Genomic DNA, 16,543 nt, shown 5'->3' with positions numbered 1-16,543 from the left:
CACAGATAGAGTGGATGTGGAGAGGATGTTTCCTATAGTGGGGGAGTCTAGGACCAGAGGACACAGATAGAGTGGACGTGGAGAGGATGTTTCCTATAGTGGGGGAGTCTAGGACCAGAGGACACAGATAGAGTGGATGTGGAGAGGATGTTTCCTATTGTGGGGGAGTCTAGGACCAGAGGACACAGACAGAGTGGATGTGGAGAGGATGTTTCCTATAGTGGGGGAGTCTAGGACCAGAGGACACAGATAGAGTGGATGTGGAGAGGATGTTTCCTATAGTGGGGGAGTCTAGGACCAGAGGACACAGACAGAGTGGATGTGGAGAGGATGTTTCCTGTAGTGGGGGAGTCTAGGACCAGAAGACACAGATCAAGTGGATGTGGAGAGGATGTTTCCTATAGTGGGGGAGTCTAGGACCAGAGGACACAGATAGGGTGGATGTGGAGAGGATGTTTCCTATAGTGGGGGAGTCTAGGACCAGAGGACACAGATAGAGTGGATGTGGAGAGGATGTTTCCTATAGTGGGGGAGTCTAGGACCAGAGGACACAGATAGAGTGGATGTGGAGAGGATGTTTCCTGTAGTGGGGGAGTCTAGGACCAGAGGACACAGATAGAGTGGATGTGGAGAGGATGTTTCCTGTAGTGGGAGAGTCTAGGACCAGAGGGCACAGCCTCAGAATAGAGGGACGTCCACTTAGAACGGAGATGAGAAGGAATTTCTTTAGCTAGAGGGTGATGCATCTGTGGAATTTGTTACCACAGGCAGCTGTGGAGGCCGAGTAGCTGGGTATATTTAAGGCAGAGGTTGATATAGTCTTGATTAGTCAGGGCATGAAGAGATTTAGGCAGATGGTGGGGGACTGGGGCTGAGGGGAAAATGGATCAGCCATGATGAAATGGCAGAGCAGACTCAATGGGCCAAATGGCTTAATTGTGCTCCTATATCTTATGGTCTTTTTGTAGGCTTTTTTGTTCCCGGGCATTGGTGTTTCCATACCAGGCCGTGATGCAGCGAGTTAGGATATTCTGCACTCTGCATCTGTGGAAATTTGTCAAAGTGGGGTTTTTTTTGGTGTCATGTCGAATCTGTGCAAACTTCTGAGAAAGCAGAGGTGCTGTTGTGCCTTCTTTGTGATGGTGTATGTTGTTCCCAGGAGTTCAAAGTAACTTTTCTTGTGGGCATTCACAGTAGAAATAGAGTAGAATCAGTGAAAAGCTACACACAAAGACTGACGAGCAATGAGCAAAACAAGACAAACTGTGAAAATACGAAAGAAACCAACAGTAATAAAAAATAAATAATACAGAGAACATGAAATGTGTAAAACATACCCATTGTCTCTGTACCACGAGGGCCGTCCAGGAGACATTAGAATTTCAAACCAGATCTCTTTCCAAGTTAGAAACCAATTAGCCATTCCTTGTTTAGTACGTGCTCAATTGGGAAGAGCCATTTCTCGGATGTTAAGGGATCCCATGGTTCAGAATTTCAGGGGAGTATGAGCTGTCCCGATTACAGAGAGATTGACGATTAGCTTTATTCATCACCTGGACATCCCAACCTACAGTGAGATGCACCGGTGGCGTCAATGACCGCTGGAATCCGAGGGCTGTGCTCCCAGCAGCCCGGTGATGAAGTGCGTTGGCCGCCGCGGTTTAGAAGGTGGGAGGAATCTGGAGCTACCCAACACAACGTGTGTGATGACGGGGAGAAGGTGCAAACTCCTTTCAAATGTATCCCAATCGTTGGCGCTAATTGCCTTGCCGCCTCTCCACCCCAAGTCCCATGTGTCACGGAGATGCCTTGGCCAGTATTTCAGAAGAGTGCGAGTTTACCTTCGTTACCCTAACGAAAACAAATGTTCAATAACAATGACTGCACCAGCTATAAAAGGCTTTGGGACATCCTGATGTCATGAAAGATGTGAAAGCCATATACATTCTTACCCCTCTTGTTCCAGGACTATGTTGACTCCCATCCTCAGACCATCCTTCTGGATCCTTTGCCTGCCATGCAGAGGCTTGCAGACCGTTTCCAGTCCTACAAGCTGATTCAGGAGCTGCAGAGCATGGACCAAGGTAGGTTCCACTGTGGTGAGATGATCCCTGGGAGTGGTTCTACCTCACACCCTGCCCCTTGCTCTTCACTCCCAGCCCCTTGTTCCACACACACCCCTCTCCGTGCACACCCACACCCCCCATCTCTCTCCACACACCCACAACTGTCTGTCCCAGCCCCTGTTCCCCACACACCCCTCTCCGTGCACACCCATACCCCCCATCTCTCTCCACACACCCACACCACCCATCTCTCTCCACACACCCCTCTCCCACACCCACACCCCCCATCTCTCTCCACACACCCACAACTGTCTGTCCCAGCCCCTGTTCCACACACACCCCTCTCCGTGCACACCCACACCCCCCATCTCTCTCCGCACACCCACAACTGTCTGTCCCAGCCCCTGTTCCCCACACACCCCCTCCGTGCACACCCACACCCCCCATCTCTCTCCACACACCCACAACTGTCTGTCCCAGCCCCTGTTCCCCACACACCCCTCTCCGTGCACACCCACACCCCCCATCTCTCTCCACACACCCACAACTGTCTGTCCCAGCCCCTGTTCCCCACACACCCCTCTCCGTGCACACCCATACCCCCCATCTCTCTCCACACACCCACAACTGTCTGTCCCAGCCCCTGTTCCCCGCACATCCCTCTCCCACACCCACACCCCCCATCTCTCTCCACACACCCACAACTGTCTGTCCCAGCCCCTGTTCCCCACACATCCCTCTCCCACACCCACACCCCCCATCTCTCTCCACACACCCACAACTGTCTGTCCCAGCCCCTGTTCCCCACACACCCCCTCCGTGCACACCCACACCCCCCATCTCTCTCCACACACCCACAACTGTCTGTCCCAGCCCCTGTTCCCCACACACCCCTCTCCGTGCACACCCACACCCCCCATCTCTCTCCACACACCCACAACTGTCTGTCCCAGCCCCTGTTCCCCACACACCCCTCTCCGTGCACACCCATACCCCCCATCTCTCTCCACACACCCACAACTGTCTGTCCCAGCCCCTGTTCCCCACACACCCCTCTCCGTGCACACCCACACCCCCCATCTCTCTCCACACACCCACAACTGTCTGTCCCAGCCCCTGTTCCCCACACACCCCTCTCCGTGCACACCCATACCCCCCATCTCTCTCCACACACCCACAACTGTCTGTCCCAGCCCCTGTTCCCCACACACCCCTCTCCCACACCCACACCCCCCATCTCTCTCCGCACACCCACAACTGTCTGTCCCAGCCCCTGTTCCCCACACACCCCTCTCCCACACCCACACCCCCCATCTCTCTCCACACACCCACAACTGTCTGTCCCAGCCCCTGTTCCCCACACACCCCTCTCTGTGCACACCCACACCCCCCATCTCTCTCCACACACCCACAACTGTCTGTCCCAGCCCCTGTTCCCCACACACCCCTCTCCCACACCCACACCCCCCATCTCTCTCCACACACCCACAACTGTCTGTCCCAGCCCCTGTTCCCCACACACCCCCTCCGTGCACACCCACACCCCCCATCTCTCTCCGCACACCCACAACTGTCTGTCCCAGCCCCTGTTCCCCACACACCCCTCTCCGTGCACACCCACACCCCCCATCTCTCTCCACACACCCACAACTGTCTGTCCCAGCCCCTGTTCCCCACACACCCCCTCCGTGCACACCCACACCCCCCATCTCTCTCCGCACACCCACAACTGTCTGTCCCAGCCCCTGTTCCCCACACACCCCTCTCCGTGCACACCCACACCCCCCATCTCTCTCCACACACCCACAACTGTCTGTCCCAGCCCCTGTTCCCCACACACCCCTCTCCCACACCCACACCCCCCATCTCTCTCCACACACCCACAACTGTCTGTCCCAGCCCCTGTTCCCCACACATCCCTCTCCCACACCCACACCCCCCATCTCTCTCCGCACACCCACAACTGTCTGTCCCAGCCCCTGTTCCCCACACATCCCCTCCGTGCACACCCACACCCCCCATCTCTCTCCGCACACCCACAACTGTCTGTCCCAGCCCCTGTTCCCCACACACCCCCCTCCGTGCACACCCACACCCCCCATCTCTCTCCACACACCCACAACTGTCTGTCCCAGCCCCTGTTCCCCACACACCCCTCTCCCACACCCACACCCCCCATCTCTCTCCGCACACCCACAACTGTCTGTCCATAGAATTGGTCCTGTATGTCCCAGCCCCTGTTCCACACACACTATTCTCTGTGCATGCACACACGCCCCTGTCTGCGCACACACACACACACACACACACACCTCTCTCCATGCATGCCCACAACCCCCCACCCCTCTCCACACACCCACAACTGTCTGTCCCAGCCTCTGTTCCCCACACACCCCTCTCCGTGCACACCCACAACTGTCTGTCCATAGAATTGGTCCTGTCTGTCCCAGCCCCTGTTCCCCACACACTATTCTCTGTGCACGCACGCACGCGCGCACACACACACACACACACACACACACACACACACACACACTCACACACTCACACACTCACACACACACACACACACACACACACACACCTCTCTCCATGCACCCACAAATGTCTGTCTGTACAATTGGTCCTGTTACTCCCGGCCCCTTGTTCCACACACACCCCTCTCTGCGCACGCTAACGCACACCCCCCTCTCTGCGCACGCACACGCCCTCTCTGCGCACGCACACGCACACCCCCTCTCTGCGCACGCACACGCACACCCCGTCTCTGTGCACGCACACGCACAACCCCTCTCTGCGCACGCACACACACACACACCCACGAATGTCTGTCCGCACAGTTGGTCCTGTTACTCCCGGCCCCTTGTTCCACACACACTATTCTCTGTGCATGCACACACGCCCGTCTGCGCACACACACACACACACACACACACACACCTCTCTCCATGCACGCCCGCACCCCCCCACCCCTCTCCACACACCCACAACTGTCTGTCCCAGCCCCTGTTCCCCACACACCCCTCTCCGTGCACACCCACACCACCCATCCCTCTCCACACACCCCTCGCTGTGCACACCCACAACTGTCTGTCCATAGAATTGGTCCTGTCTGTCCCAGCCTCTGTTCCCCACACACCCCTCTCCGTGCACACCCACACCACCCATCTCTCTCCACACACCCACAACTGTCTGTCCCAGCCCCTGTTCCCCACACACCCCTCTCCGTGCACACCCACACCCCCCATCTCTCTCCGCACACCCACAACTGTCTGTCCCAGCCCCTGTTCCCCACACACCCCTCTCCGTGCACACCCACACCCCCCATCTCTCTCCACACACCCACACCACCCATCTCTCTCCACACACCCCTCTCCGTGCACACCCACAACTGTCTGTCCATAGAATTGGTCCTGTCTGTCCCAGCCCCTGTTCCCCACACACTATTCTCTGTGCACCTCTCTCCCTCTCTCCATGCACCCACAAATGTCTGTCCGCACAATTGGTCCTGTTACTCTCGGCCCCTTGTTCCACACACCCCCCTCTCTGCGCACGCACACACACACCCCCCTCTCTGCGCACGCACACGCACACACCCCTCTCTGCGCTCACACACGCACACGCACACACCCCTCTCTGCGCACGCACACGCACACACCCCTCTCTGTGCTCGCACACGCACACGCACACCCCCCTCTCTGCGCACGCACACGCACACACCCCTCTCTGTGCTCGCACACGCACACGCACACCCCCCTCTCTGTGCTCACACACGCACACGCACACCCCCCTCTCTGTGCTCACACACGCACACGCACACCCCCCTCTCTGCGCACGCACACGCACTCACCCCTCTGCGCACGCACACACACACACCCCTCTCTGCGCACGCACACGCACACACCCCTCTCTGTGCTCGCACACGCACACGCACACACCCCTCTCTGCGCACGCACACGCACACACCCCTCTCTGTGCTCGCACACGCACACCCCCACGCACACCCCCCCTCTCTGTGCTCACACACGCACACGCACACCCCCCTCTCTGCGCACACACACACACACACCCCTCTCTGTGCTCACACACGCACACGCACACCCCCCTCTCTGCGCACGCACACGCACACCCCCCTCTCTGCGCACGCACACGCACTCACCCCTCTGCGCACGCACACACACACACCCCTCTCTGCGCACGCACACGCACACACCCCTCTCTGTGCTCGCACACGCACACCCCCACGCACACCCCCCTCTCTGTGCTCACACACGCACACGCACACCCCCCTCTCTGTGCTCACACACGCACACGCACACCCCCCTCTCTGCGCACGCACACGCACTCACCCCTCTCTGTGCTCGCACACGCACACGCACACGCACACCCCCCTCTCTGTGCTCACACACGCACACGCACACCCCCCTCTCTGTGCTCACACACGCACACGCACACCCCCCTCTCTGCGCACGCACACGCACTCACCCCTCTGCGCACGCACACACACACACCCCTCTCTGCGCACGCACACGCACACACCCCTCTCTGTGCTCGCACACGCACACGCACACACCCCTCTCTGCGCACGCACACGCACACACCCCTCTCTGTGCTCGCACACGCACACCCCCACGCACACCCCCCCTCTCTGTGCTCACACACGCACACGCACACCCCCCTCTCTGCGCACACACACACACACACCCCTCTCTGTGCTCACACACGCACACGCACACCCCCCTCTCTGCGCACGCACACGCACACCCCCCTCTCTGCGCACGCACACGCACTCACCCCTCTGCGCACGCACACACACACACCCCTCTCTGCGCACGCACACGCACACACCCCTCTCTGTGCTCGCACACGCACACCCCCACGCACACCCCCCTCTCTGTGCTCACACACGCACACGCACACCCCCCTCTCTGTGCTCACACACGCACACGCACACCCCCCTCTCTGCGCACGCACACGCACTCACCCCTCTGCGCACGCACACACACACACCCCTCTCTGCGCACGCACACGCACACGCACACCCCCCTCTCTGTGCTCGCACACGCACACCCCCACGCACACCCCCCTCTCTGTGCTCACACACGCACACGCACACCCCCCTCTCTGTGCTCACACACGCACACGCACACCCCCCTCTCTGCGCACGCACACGCACTCACCCCTCTGCGCACGCACACACACACACCCCTCTCTGCGCACGCACACGCACACGCACTCACCCCTCTGCGCACGCACACACACACACCCCTCTCTGTGCTCGCACACGCACACCCCCACGCACACCCCCCTCTCTGTGCTCACACACGCACACGCACACCCCCCTCTCTGCGCACACACACACACACACCCCTCTCTGTGCTCACACACGCACACGCACACCCCCCTCTCTGCGCACGCACACGCACACACCCCTCTCTGCGCACACACACGCACACCCCCCTCTCTGCGCACCCACACGCACACACCCCCACGCACACCCCCCTCTCTGTGCTCACACACCCCCACGCACACCCCCCTCTCTGTGCTCACACACGCACACGCACACCCCCCTCTCTGCGCACGCACACGCACACACCCCTCTCTGCGCACCCACACGCACACACCCCTGTCTGTGCACGCACGCACACACACGCCCCTCTCCCCACACCCCTGTCTGTCCACACAGATGGTCCTGGGTGAAACAGGAAGTCCAACCATGAAATGGCAGGGTTCCTCATGGGTCCTTCCTCTCACCCATAGGATGATGTATATTCACTTTATTTGTCACACCTACATCAAAACGTACAGAGAAACACGTCATTTTGCATCAATGACCAGCACAGTCCGAGGATGCGCTGGGGCAGTCTGCAAGAGTCGCCCCTCGGGTCCCCCCGACTTTTACACGGAGCTGTGTTTGTCGAAGTGGAGCAGGGAGCAAGTCTGTAAATCTGGTGGGTGCAAAGGATGTTGGAAATGGCGAGGATGGAGGGGCCAAGAAGGAGTGCTGGGGCAGACACACCCGGAAAGGTTATTGGTTTATTGATCATTACAGAATGTCTCCCTGGTGCTTCCCACACCCTCCCCTCTCCTTTCCCCTTTTCCCAACCATGATTCCCCTCTCCCTGCCCCCTGCCCACTCTCAGTCCACAATAGAGACCCAGACCAGAATATATATATATATATATATATATATATATATTCTGTCGCTCTCTCCCTCGTAACCTTTGGATGAAAGCCACTCGAACATCATGCCCTTTTATACCTGTGACTCTGGGAATTGGTTTACTATGGTCGTGTTTGACCTTCGGCAGTTTTGGGGTTAAGTCCAAGAGCATTGAGGTAACGCTGCAGCTCTGTAAAACTGGTTACACCACACGGAGCATTATGTTCCTTTCTAGTCTACTCATTATAGGAAGGATGTGGAAACTTGAGAGGGCTATATTTAAGGCGGAAGTTGATAGGTTCTTGATTATAAAAGATGAGCAGAATGAGGCCACTTGGCCATTGAGTGTGCTGCACCATTTGATCCTAGTTGACTTATTTTCCACTTAACTCCATTTTCCTCCCATCTCCACATTCTTGTGGTGGTGGCATCTGTCGGTCTCGAGAGACCGTGGATCTGCGCCTGGAGTTTCCAGGGCGCAGGCCTGGGCAGGGTTGTATTGGAGACTGGCAGTTGTCCAAGCGCAGGCCTTCCCCTCTCCACGCCACCGATGTTGTCCAAGGGAAGGGCACTAGGACCCATGCAGCTTGGCACCGGTGTCGTCACAGAGCAATGTGTTGTTAAGTGCCTTGCTCAAGGACACAAACACGCTGCCTCAGCTGAGGCTCGAACCAGTGACCTGGGTGTGAAGGGTTACAGGGAGAAGGGGCTGATAATTCTGGATACCTCTGTCAGGGGAAGTTTGAGAGATCCCAGCCACCAGCGATGGCAAGAAACACCATGCTGCTTCTGTGAACCGGGTAATTGTCTGGAGCAGAGGAGTCGCTACTGGCCGGGTGTGCTGGAAGCTGGAGATGAACTCTCGCAGAAAGAGTCAAATCCAGAAACCGCACCACTGTTCGGACTGTTTCCTCACTGACACGCAGTCTCAGTACAGGGGAACGTCCATTTAGAACAGAGATGAGGAGGAATTTCTTTAGCCAGAGAGTGGTGAATCAGTAGAATTCAGCTCCACAGGTTGCCGTGGAAGCCAGCTCACTGGGTTTATCTAAGGCAGAGGCTGAGAGATTCTTGATTAGTCAGGGCATGAACGCATAGAGGGAGGAGGCAGGAGACTGGGGCTGAGAGGGAAATGGATCAGCCATAATGCAAAGGTGAAGCAGATACGATGGGCCAAATGGCCTAATTCTGCCCTATATCTCACAGTCTGACAGTGCAGAGGAGATTTGCCAGGATGCTGCCTGGATTAGAGAGGGTGCAGAGGAGATTTACCAGGATGCTGTCTGGATTAGAGAGGTTGCAGAAGAGATTTACCGGGATGCTGCCTGGATTAGAGAGGGTGCAGAGGAGATTCACCAGGATGCTGCCTGGATTAGAGAGGGTGCAGAGGAGAATTACCAGGATGCTGTCTGGATTAGAGAGGGTGCAGAGGAGATTGACCAGGATGCTGTCTGGATTAGAGAGGGTGCAGAGGAGATTGACCAGGATGCTGTCTGGATTAGAGAGGGTGCAGAGGAGATTGACCAGGATGCTGTCTGGATTAGAGAGGGTGCAGAGGAGATTGACCAGGATGCTGTCTGGATTAGAGAGGGTGCAGAGGAGATTGACCAGGATGCTGTCTGGATTAGAGAGGGTGCAGAGGAGATTGACCAGGATGCTGTCTGGATTAGAGAGGGTGCAGAGGAGATTGACCAGGATGCTGCCTGGATTAGAGAGGGTGCAGAGGAGATTGACCAGAATGCTGCCTGGATTAGAGAGGGTGCAGAGGAGATTGACCAGGATGCTGTCTGGATTAGAGAGGGTGCAGAGGAGATTGACCAGGATGCTGTCTGGATTAGAGAGGGTGCAGAGGAGATTTACCAGGGTGCTGCCTGGATTAGAGAGGGTGCAGAGGAGATTGACCAGAATGCTGCCTGGATTAGAGAGGGTGCAGAGGAGATTTACCAGGATGCTGCCTGGATTAGAGAGGGTGCAGAGGAGATTTACCAGAATGCTGCCTGGATTAGAGAGGGTGCAGAGGAAATTGACCAGGATGCTGTCTGGATTAGAGAGCTTGCCTTGTGAGGAGAGGTTGAGTGAGCTGGGGAATTTCTCTTTGTGAGTGAAAGAGGAGGAGAATCAACTTGGTAACAGCCATGGCCAGAGACGTTTTCCCAGGGGAGCAATGGTCAATGCAAAAGGACAGTTGCATGGTGACTGGAGGAGAGAATAGGGGGGGATGTCAGAGGAAGGTTTTCTACACACTGGTAAGTGTGAGGAACGTCCTGCCGAGGGTAGATCTGTGGGGAACACTGAAGAGACGCTTGGATCAGCACACGAATGATGGAAAAATAAAGCGGGAGGGAAGGGCTAAATTAATCTTGGAGTAGGTTATAAAGGTTGGCAGTGTGGCTGAGGGCTCTCCACAGTTCTGTAAAACCTGGGTAATGCTGTCTGCTCCCACAGGTAACCACTTCTGTAATCCTCCTTATCTGGAGCTGGAAACAGAAAACCAGAGTGAGATCCTGCGACGGATTAAAGAACAGAATTTGTCTTTTCCATTCAGTGAGTGCATCTCTCCTCCTGTACGTGCCTTTCCTCCTGTCTTGTCATCTGCACAAGGTGCAATGTTGCAGCAAAAGCACCGGTACAACATTCAATGTATTATTAGAGCGCATATGTGTTCAGTAATTCAATTTAATATCAGAGACTGTATACAGCCTGAAATTCGTACTCCTCACAGACAATTTAATATCAGAGACTGTATACAGTATACAGCCTGAAATTCATACTCCTCACAGACAATTTAATATCAGAGACTGTATACAGTATACAGCCTAAAATTCATACTCCTCACAGACAATTTAATATCAGAGACTGAATACAGTATACAGCCTGAAATTTGTACTCACAGACAACTTAATATCAGAGACTGTATACAGTATACAGCCTGAAATTCATACTCCTCACAGACAATGTAATATCAGAATGTATACAGTATACAGTCTGAAATTCGTACTCCTCACAGACAATTTAATATCAGAGACTGTATACAGTATACAGCCTGAAATTCATACTCCTCACAGACAATTTAATATCAGAGACTGTATACAGTATACAGCCTGAAATTCGTACTCCTCACAGACAATTTAATATCAGAGACTGTATACAGTATACAGCCTGAAATTCGTACTCCTCAGACAATTTAATATCAGAGATTGTATACAGTATACAGCCTGAAATTCGTACTCTTCACAGACAATTTAATATCAGAGACTGTATACAGTATACAGCCTGAAATTCGTACTCCTCACGGACAATTTAATATCAGAGACTGTGTACAGTATACAGCCTGAAATTCGTACTCCTCACGGACAATTTAATATCAGAGACTGTGTACAGTATACAGCCTGAAATCCGTATTCCTCACGGACAATTTAATATCAGAGACTGTATACAGTATACAGCCTGAAATCCGTACTCCTCACAGACAATTTAATATCAGAGACTGTATACAGTATACAGCCTGAAATCTGTATTCCTCACGGACAATTTAATATCAGAGACTGTATACAGTATACAGCCTGAAATCCATACTCCTCACAGACAACTTAATATCAGAGACTGTGTACAGTATACAGCCTGAAATCTGTATTCCTCACGGACAATTTAATATCAGAGACTGTATACAGTATACAGCCTGAAATCCATACTCCTCACAGACAATTTAATATCAGAGACTGTATACAGTATACAGCCTGAAATCTGTATTCCTCACGGACAGTTTAATATCAGACTGTATACAGTATACAGCCTGAAATCCGTACTCCTCACAGACAATTTAATATCAGAGACTGTATACAGCCTGAAATTCGTACTCCTCACAGACAATTTAATATCAGAGACTGTATACAGCCTGAAATTCGTACTCCTCACAGACAATTTAATATCAGAGACTGTATACAGTGTACAGCCTGAAATTCATACTCCTCACAGACAATTTAATATCAGAGACTGTATACAGTATACAGCCTGAAATTCGTACTCCTCACAGACAATTTAATATCAGAGACTGTATACACTATGCAGCCTGAAATTCTTACTCCTCACAGACAATTTAATATCAGAGACTGTATACAGCCTGAAATTCTTATCCCTCACAGACAATTTAATATCAGAGACTGTATACAGTATACAGTCTGAAATTCGTACTCCTCACAGACAATTTAATATCAGAGACTGTATACAGTATACAGCCTGAAATTCATACTCCTCACAGACATCCACAAAGCAGAAAAGCCCAGAATGAATGAGAGAAACAGAAGAACCCCAGAGCCCTCCATTTCCCCCTCCCCCTCCCATGCACAAGCAGTAGCAGATGCATTAACCCGCCCCTCGCCCCTCTTGCTCCAGCAAAAGCTTCACCACCACCCCCCCAGCACCCACAACACAAGCAATAGCAAAGCCCCCCCCACCCCCCGAGACCAAGGTCTCGTCAAAAACTACTGTCCATCCCAACACTTCGGCATCACAGTCTCTCCCCCTCCCTCTTCCCCTCCACCCCCCTCTTCCCCCCCCACCCCCCTCTTCCCACACTCCCTCCCCCTAGAACAAGAGAGATCGCTCCTGCAGCATCGAGCGGGGAGACCAACAGCTCACTGCTTTGGTGTTACAGTCTGCCGTGTCGTTTCTCCGAGTCCCCTGACAAGACTCTCACTCACCATCAGGAGGGAGAGGTCACTTGAGTGCAGAGGCCTACCTCTGATAGCAGGATACACCACCTTCAGTTGGCAGGGAACTGGGTCATCCACCAGGCTGTGTTTGGGGATATTGAGATGCCAGGCTGCTCAGTGAGAACCCATCACCCGTGAAGAACCATAGGTAAAGCTGCTGCTATACCTCCCACCTCAGCCAACTGGAAGAGAGATGAGAAAAGAAGTGTTCCTCAGACTAACTGGAAGAAGGTGTCTGGGTCTGTAGGTACCTCTGGCACCATCTCGTACAACCCCGAGGTTCACTTCCTTGTGGGCATACTGAATACATCTGTAGAATTATAACCATAACAGGATCAATGAAAGACCACCCAACAGTGTTCAATCAGGGTGCAGAAGACAACAACCTGTGTAAATAGAAAAAGAAAGAAATAATAATGATAAATAAATATCGAGAGCATGAGCTGGAGTTCTTGAGAGCGAGTCCATTGGTGGTGGGAACACTTCAACAGTGGGACAAGTGAAGTTATCCCCTCGGTTCAGGAGCCTGATGTTTGAGGAGTAATAACAGTTCCTGAACTCGGTGGAGTGAGTCCTGAGGCTCCTGTACCTTCGCATGAAAAAAACATAAATGATATTAAAATGAACACAATTGGGACAGAAAAAGGGCCATTACAGTGCTGTGTGGCCATAGTTTTGCTAAATGGAGGTAGTGGTTCGGGTTCTGCAGTTTGGTTCAAGGGCCAGGTGGTTGAAGGGAAGGAGCTATTCTTGAACCTAGTGGTGTTGGACTGTAAGGAAAGAGTTAAATTTGATTTTTTCCTTGGTGTATGCTGACATATGTAACACAAAATGGAAGCTTGTAAGACGAAATAGTCTGGGATGTAGGAATATTTTGAGAAAGTACAAGGGAACCAGCCAACAGCAATGTTTTGAGAACTGAATGTGAGTGCCAGTCTACAGCCTTGAGAGTAGATAATGATAACAAACCATTATCTGGAAAAGTACTGGAGTAAATACAAGGGGTGATTGATAATTTCGTGGCCAATTTTAGAAAACCTAGCACATTTGTTTTTCAACATAGTCCCCTCCGACATGTACACACTTAGTCCAGCGGTCATGGAGCATACGGATCGTGGACCTTCAGAAAGTGTCCACAGCAGGGTGATTGATAAGTTTGTGGCCTAAGGTAGAAGGAGATGAGTTATACAGCTCTCGTTACATGCACATGCAGGTCAGCTCTTTGAGTGATTATGCAGAAAGCTTGAAGTTAATAATTCATTGGGGTGATGGATAAGTTTGTGGCCTAAGGTAGAAGGAGATGAGTTATTAACTTCAAACTTTCTGCATAATCACTCAGAGTTGACCTGCGTGTCCATGTAACGAGAGCTGTATAACTCACCTCCTTCCACCTGAGGCCACGAACCTATCAATCACCCCTCGTATTGTTAGATTTTTGAAGAGATCTTGAAGGATATAAAAAGAGGCAATTTCTTTGTGCAAGGTGGAATCTTCCTTGGGCTGGATCATGACCATAAGACGTGAACAGAATTAGGCCATTTGGCCCATTGAGTCTGCCCCGCTGATTTATTTTTATCCCTCTCAACCCCATTCTCCTGCCTTCACTTCACAATCTTTGACACCCTGACTAACCAAGAATCTATCAAACTTTGCTTTAAATTTGATTGCATTCAAGTCCTTGGCCTCCACAGCTGTCTGTGGTAATAAATTCCACAGATTCGCCACCCTCTGGCTAAAGGAATCCCTCCTAGTCTCCATTTTAAATGGATGTCCCTCTGTCCTGAGACTGAGCTGTCTGGTCATAGACTGCCCCCACTAATCTACGTTTCTCTCTGTCTAGGCCTTTCAATATTCAACAGGTTTCAATGTGACCCCCCCCCCCCCCATTCTTCTCAACTCCAATGAGTACAGGCCCAGAGCCATCAAATGCTCCACGTACATGAATCCCTTCATTTCTGTAATAATTCTCATGAACCTGTACTGAACCCTCCAATGTCAGTACAGTGGCCTAGAACTGTTCACAGTACTGCCCAATGTCTTATAAAGCCGCAAGGTTACACCTTTGCTTTTATATTCTAGTCCACTTGAAATGAATGCTAATATCGCAGTTACCCTGACTCAACCTGCAAGTTAACCTTTAGGGAATCCTGCACAAGGACTCCCAAGCCCCTTTACACCTCTGTCGTTTGAGTGTTCTCCCCATTTAGAAAATTGTCTACTCCTTTATTCCTTCTAGTAAATTGTATGACCATACACTTCCTACACTGTGTTCTTTCCCGTTCTCCCAATCTGCCCAGGTCCTTCTGCAGACACTCTGCTTCCTTAACGCTGCCTGCCCCTTCACCTATCTTCGTATCATCTACAAACTTGGCCACAAAGTCATCAATTCCTTCATTTAACTCATTGACCTACAACATAAAGAGAAGAGGTCCCAACATTGAACATTGCAGAATGCCACTAATCGGGGCAGCCAACCGGAAAAGGCCCCTTCATTCCCACTCTTAGCCTTCTGCTAATCAGCTAATCTGCTATTCATTTTAGTATATTTCCTGTAATACCATTGGGCTCTTAACTTGTTAAGAGGCCTCATGTGCAGCATTTTGTCGAATGCCTTCTGAAAGCCCAAGTAAACTACACACTGACTCTCCTTTGTCTATCCTGCCTGTTATTCCCTCAAATAATCCAACAGATTTGTCAGGCAAGATTTCCCCTGAAGGAAACCATGCTGACCACGGCCTACTTTATCATGCATCTCCAAGTACCTGGAAACCTCAGCCTTGATTGCCTTATCCTGCCTTTAGAATACTTACTCATCTTTGGGATATTTCTATCCTAAGCCTTTCAAGTTGCCCCCAGAAGCTCCAGCCATTGCTTTTCTACTGTCATCTCTGCTAGTGTCCACTTTCAGTCAATTTCGGCCAGCTCCTCCCTCATTCTGTAATTGCTTTTACTCTACTGATAATCTGACTTTAGCTTCTCCTCAAATTGCAGTTGAATTCTGTCATATTATGATCACTGCCTCCTAATGGTTCCTTGCAGTTTCTTTACTCTAATCAGAAGAATTCTGCATCTTTCAAAGTGGTCAAGCCCACTCAGGGAAAGCATTTCTACATTCCTCCAGCATTTGTGTTCGGGATATCCTGACACTTGTAAAGGTGAATTTAGTCTGGAAGTTCAGTATTTGGTAATAAGGAGCTGAAAGACAGACAGACTTTATTGATCCTGAGGGAAATAGGGTTTCATTACAGTCGCACCAACCAAGGATAGTGTAGAAATATAGCAATATAAAACCATAAATAATTAATTGATAATAAGTAAATGATGCCAAGTGGAAATAAGTCCAGGACCAGCCTATTGGCTCAGGGTGTCTGACACTCTGAGGGAGGAGTTGTAAAGTTTGATGGCCACAGGCAGGAATGACTTCCTATGACACTCAGTGTTACATCTCGGTGGAATGAGTCTCTGGCTGAATGTACTCCTGTGCCTAACCAGTACATTATGGAGTGGATGGGAGACATTGTCCAAGATGGCATGCAACTTGGACAGCATCCTCTTTTCAGACACCACCGTTAAGGGTTAACAAGGGTTAACATATGAGGAGT

At 52.1% G+C, this 16,543-nt stretch overlaps 2 protein-coding genes across 11 annotated transcripts in view; one reads left to right on the top strand and one right to left on the bottom strand.

The window, feature by feature from the left end:
• Nucleotides 1–16,543, top strand: part of LOC132402295 (inositol-tetrakisphosphate 1-kinase-like) — a 90,452-nt gene that overhangs the window by 47,118 nt on the left and 26,791 nt on the right. For all 8 annotated transcript variants that reach the window (XM_059985157.1, XM_059985154.1, XM_059985156.1 and 5 more), the window contains 2 exons: nucleotides 1,967–2,084; nucleotides 10,675–10,773. In XM_059985157.1, the coding sequence (XP_059841140.1) occupies nucleotides 1,967–2,084; nucleotides 10,675–10,773 (217 nt within the window). The remainder of the gene's footprint in view (nucleotides 1–1,966; nucleotides 2,085–10,674; nucleotides 10,774–16,543) is intronic.
• LOC132402294 (loricrin-like) lies at nucleotides 2,091–5,518 on the bottom strand. 3 transcript variants are annotated; one of them, XM_059985150.1, is made up of 3 exons: nucleotides 4,641–4,662; nucleotides 4,265–4,378; nucleotides 2,091–3,452 (listed from the first exon to the last, which is right to left on the bottom strand). In XM_059985150.1, the coding sequence occupies exon 3, from the start codon at nucleotides 3,378–3,380 to the stop codon at nucleotides 2,124–2,126; it is 1,257 nt and encodes a 418-aa protein (XP_059841133.1). In that variant the 5' UTR covers nucleotides 3,381–3,452; nucleotides 4,265–4,378; nucleotides 4,641–4,662; the 3' UTR covers nucleotides 2,091–2,123. The 3 variants fall into 3 exon arrangements, with proteins under 3 accessions (XP_059841133.1, XP_059841134.1, XP_059841132.1); XM_059985151.1 differs by having other exon boundaries at nucleotides 4,645–4,662; XM_059985149.1 differs by having other exon boundaries at nucleotides 4,265–5,518.

This window comes from Hypanus sabinus, chromosome 11, assembly GCF_030144855.1.
Source record: "Hypanus sabinus isolate sHypSab1 chromosome 11, sHypSab1.hap1, whole genome shotgun sequence".
NCBI lineage: Eukaryota > Metazoa > Chordata > Chondrichthyes > Myliobatiformes > Dasyatidae > Hypanus > Hypanus sabinus.
This window is presented reverse-complemented; position numbering and strand designations above follow the sequence as displayed.

Bases quoted from the DNA above. Each gene is read 5' to 3' on its own strand.
- LOC132402294 (XM_059985149.1), bottom strand. From the start codon at position 3,380: ATGGGGGGTGTGGGTGTGGGAGAGGGGTGTGTGGGGAACAGGGGCTGG.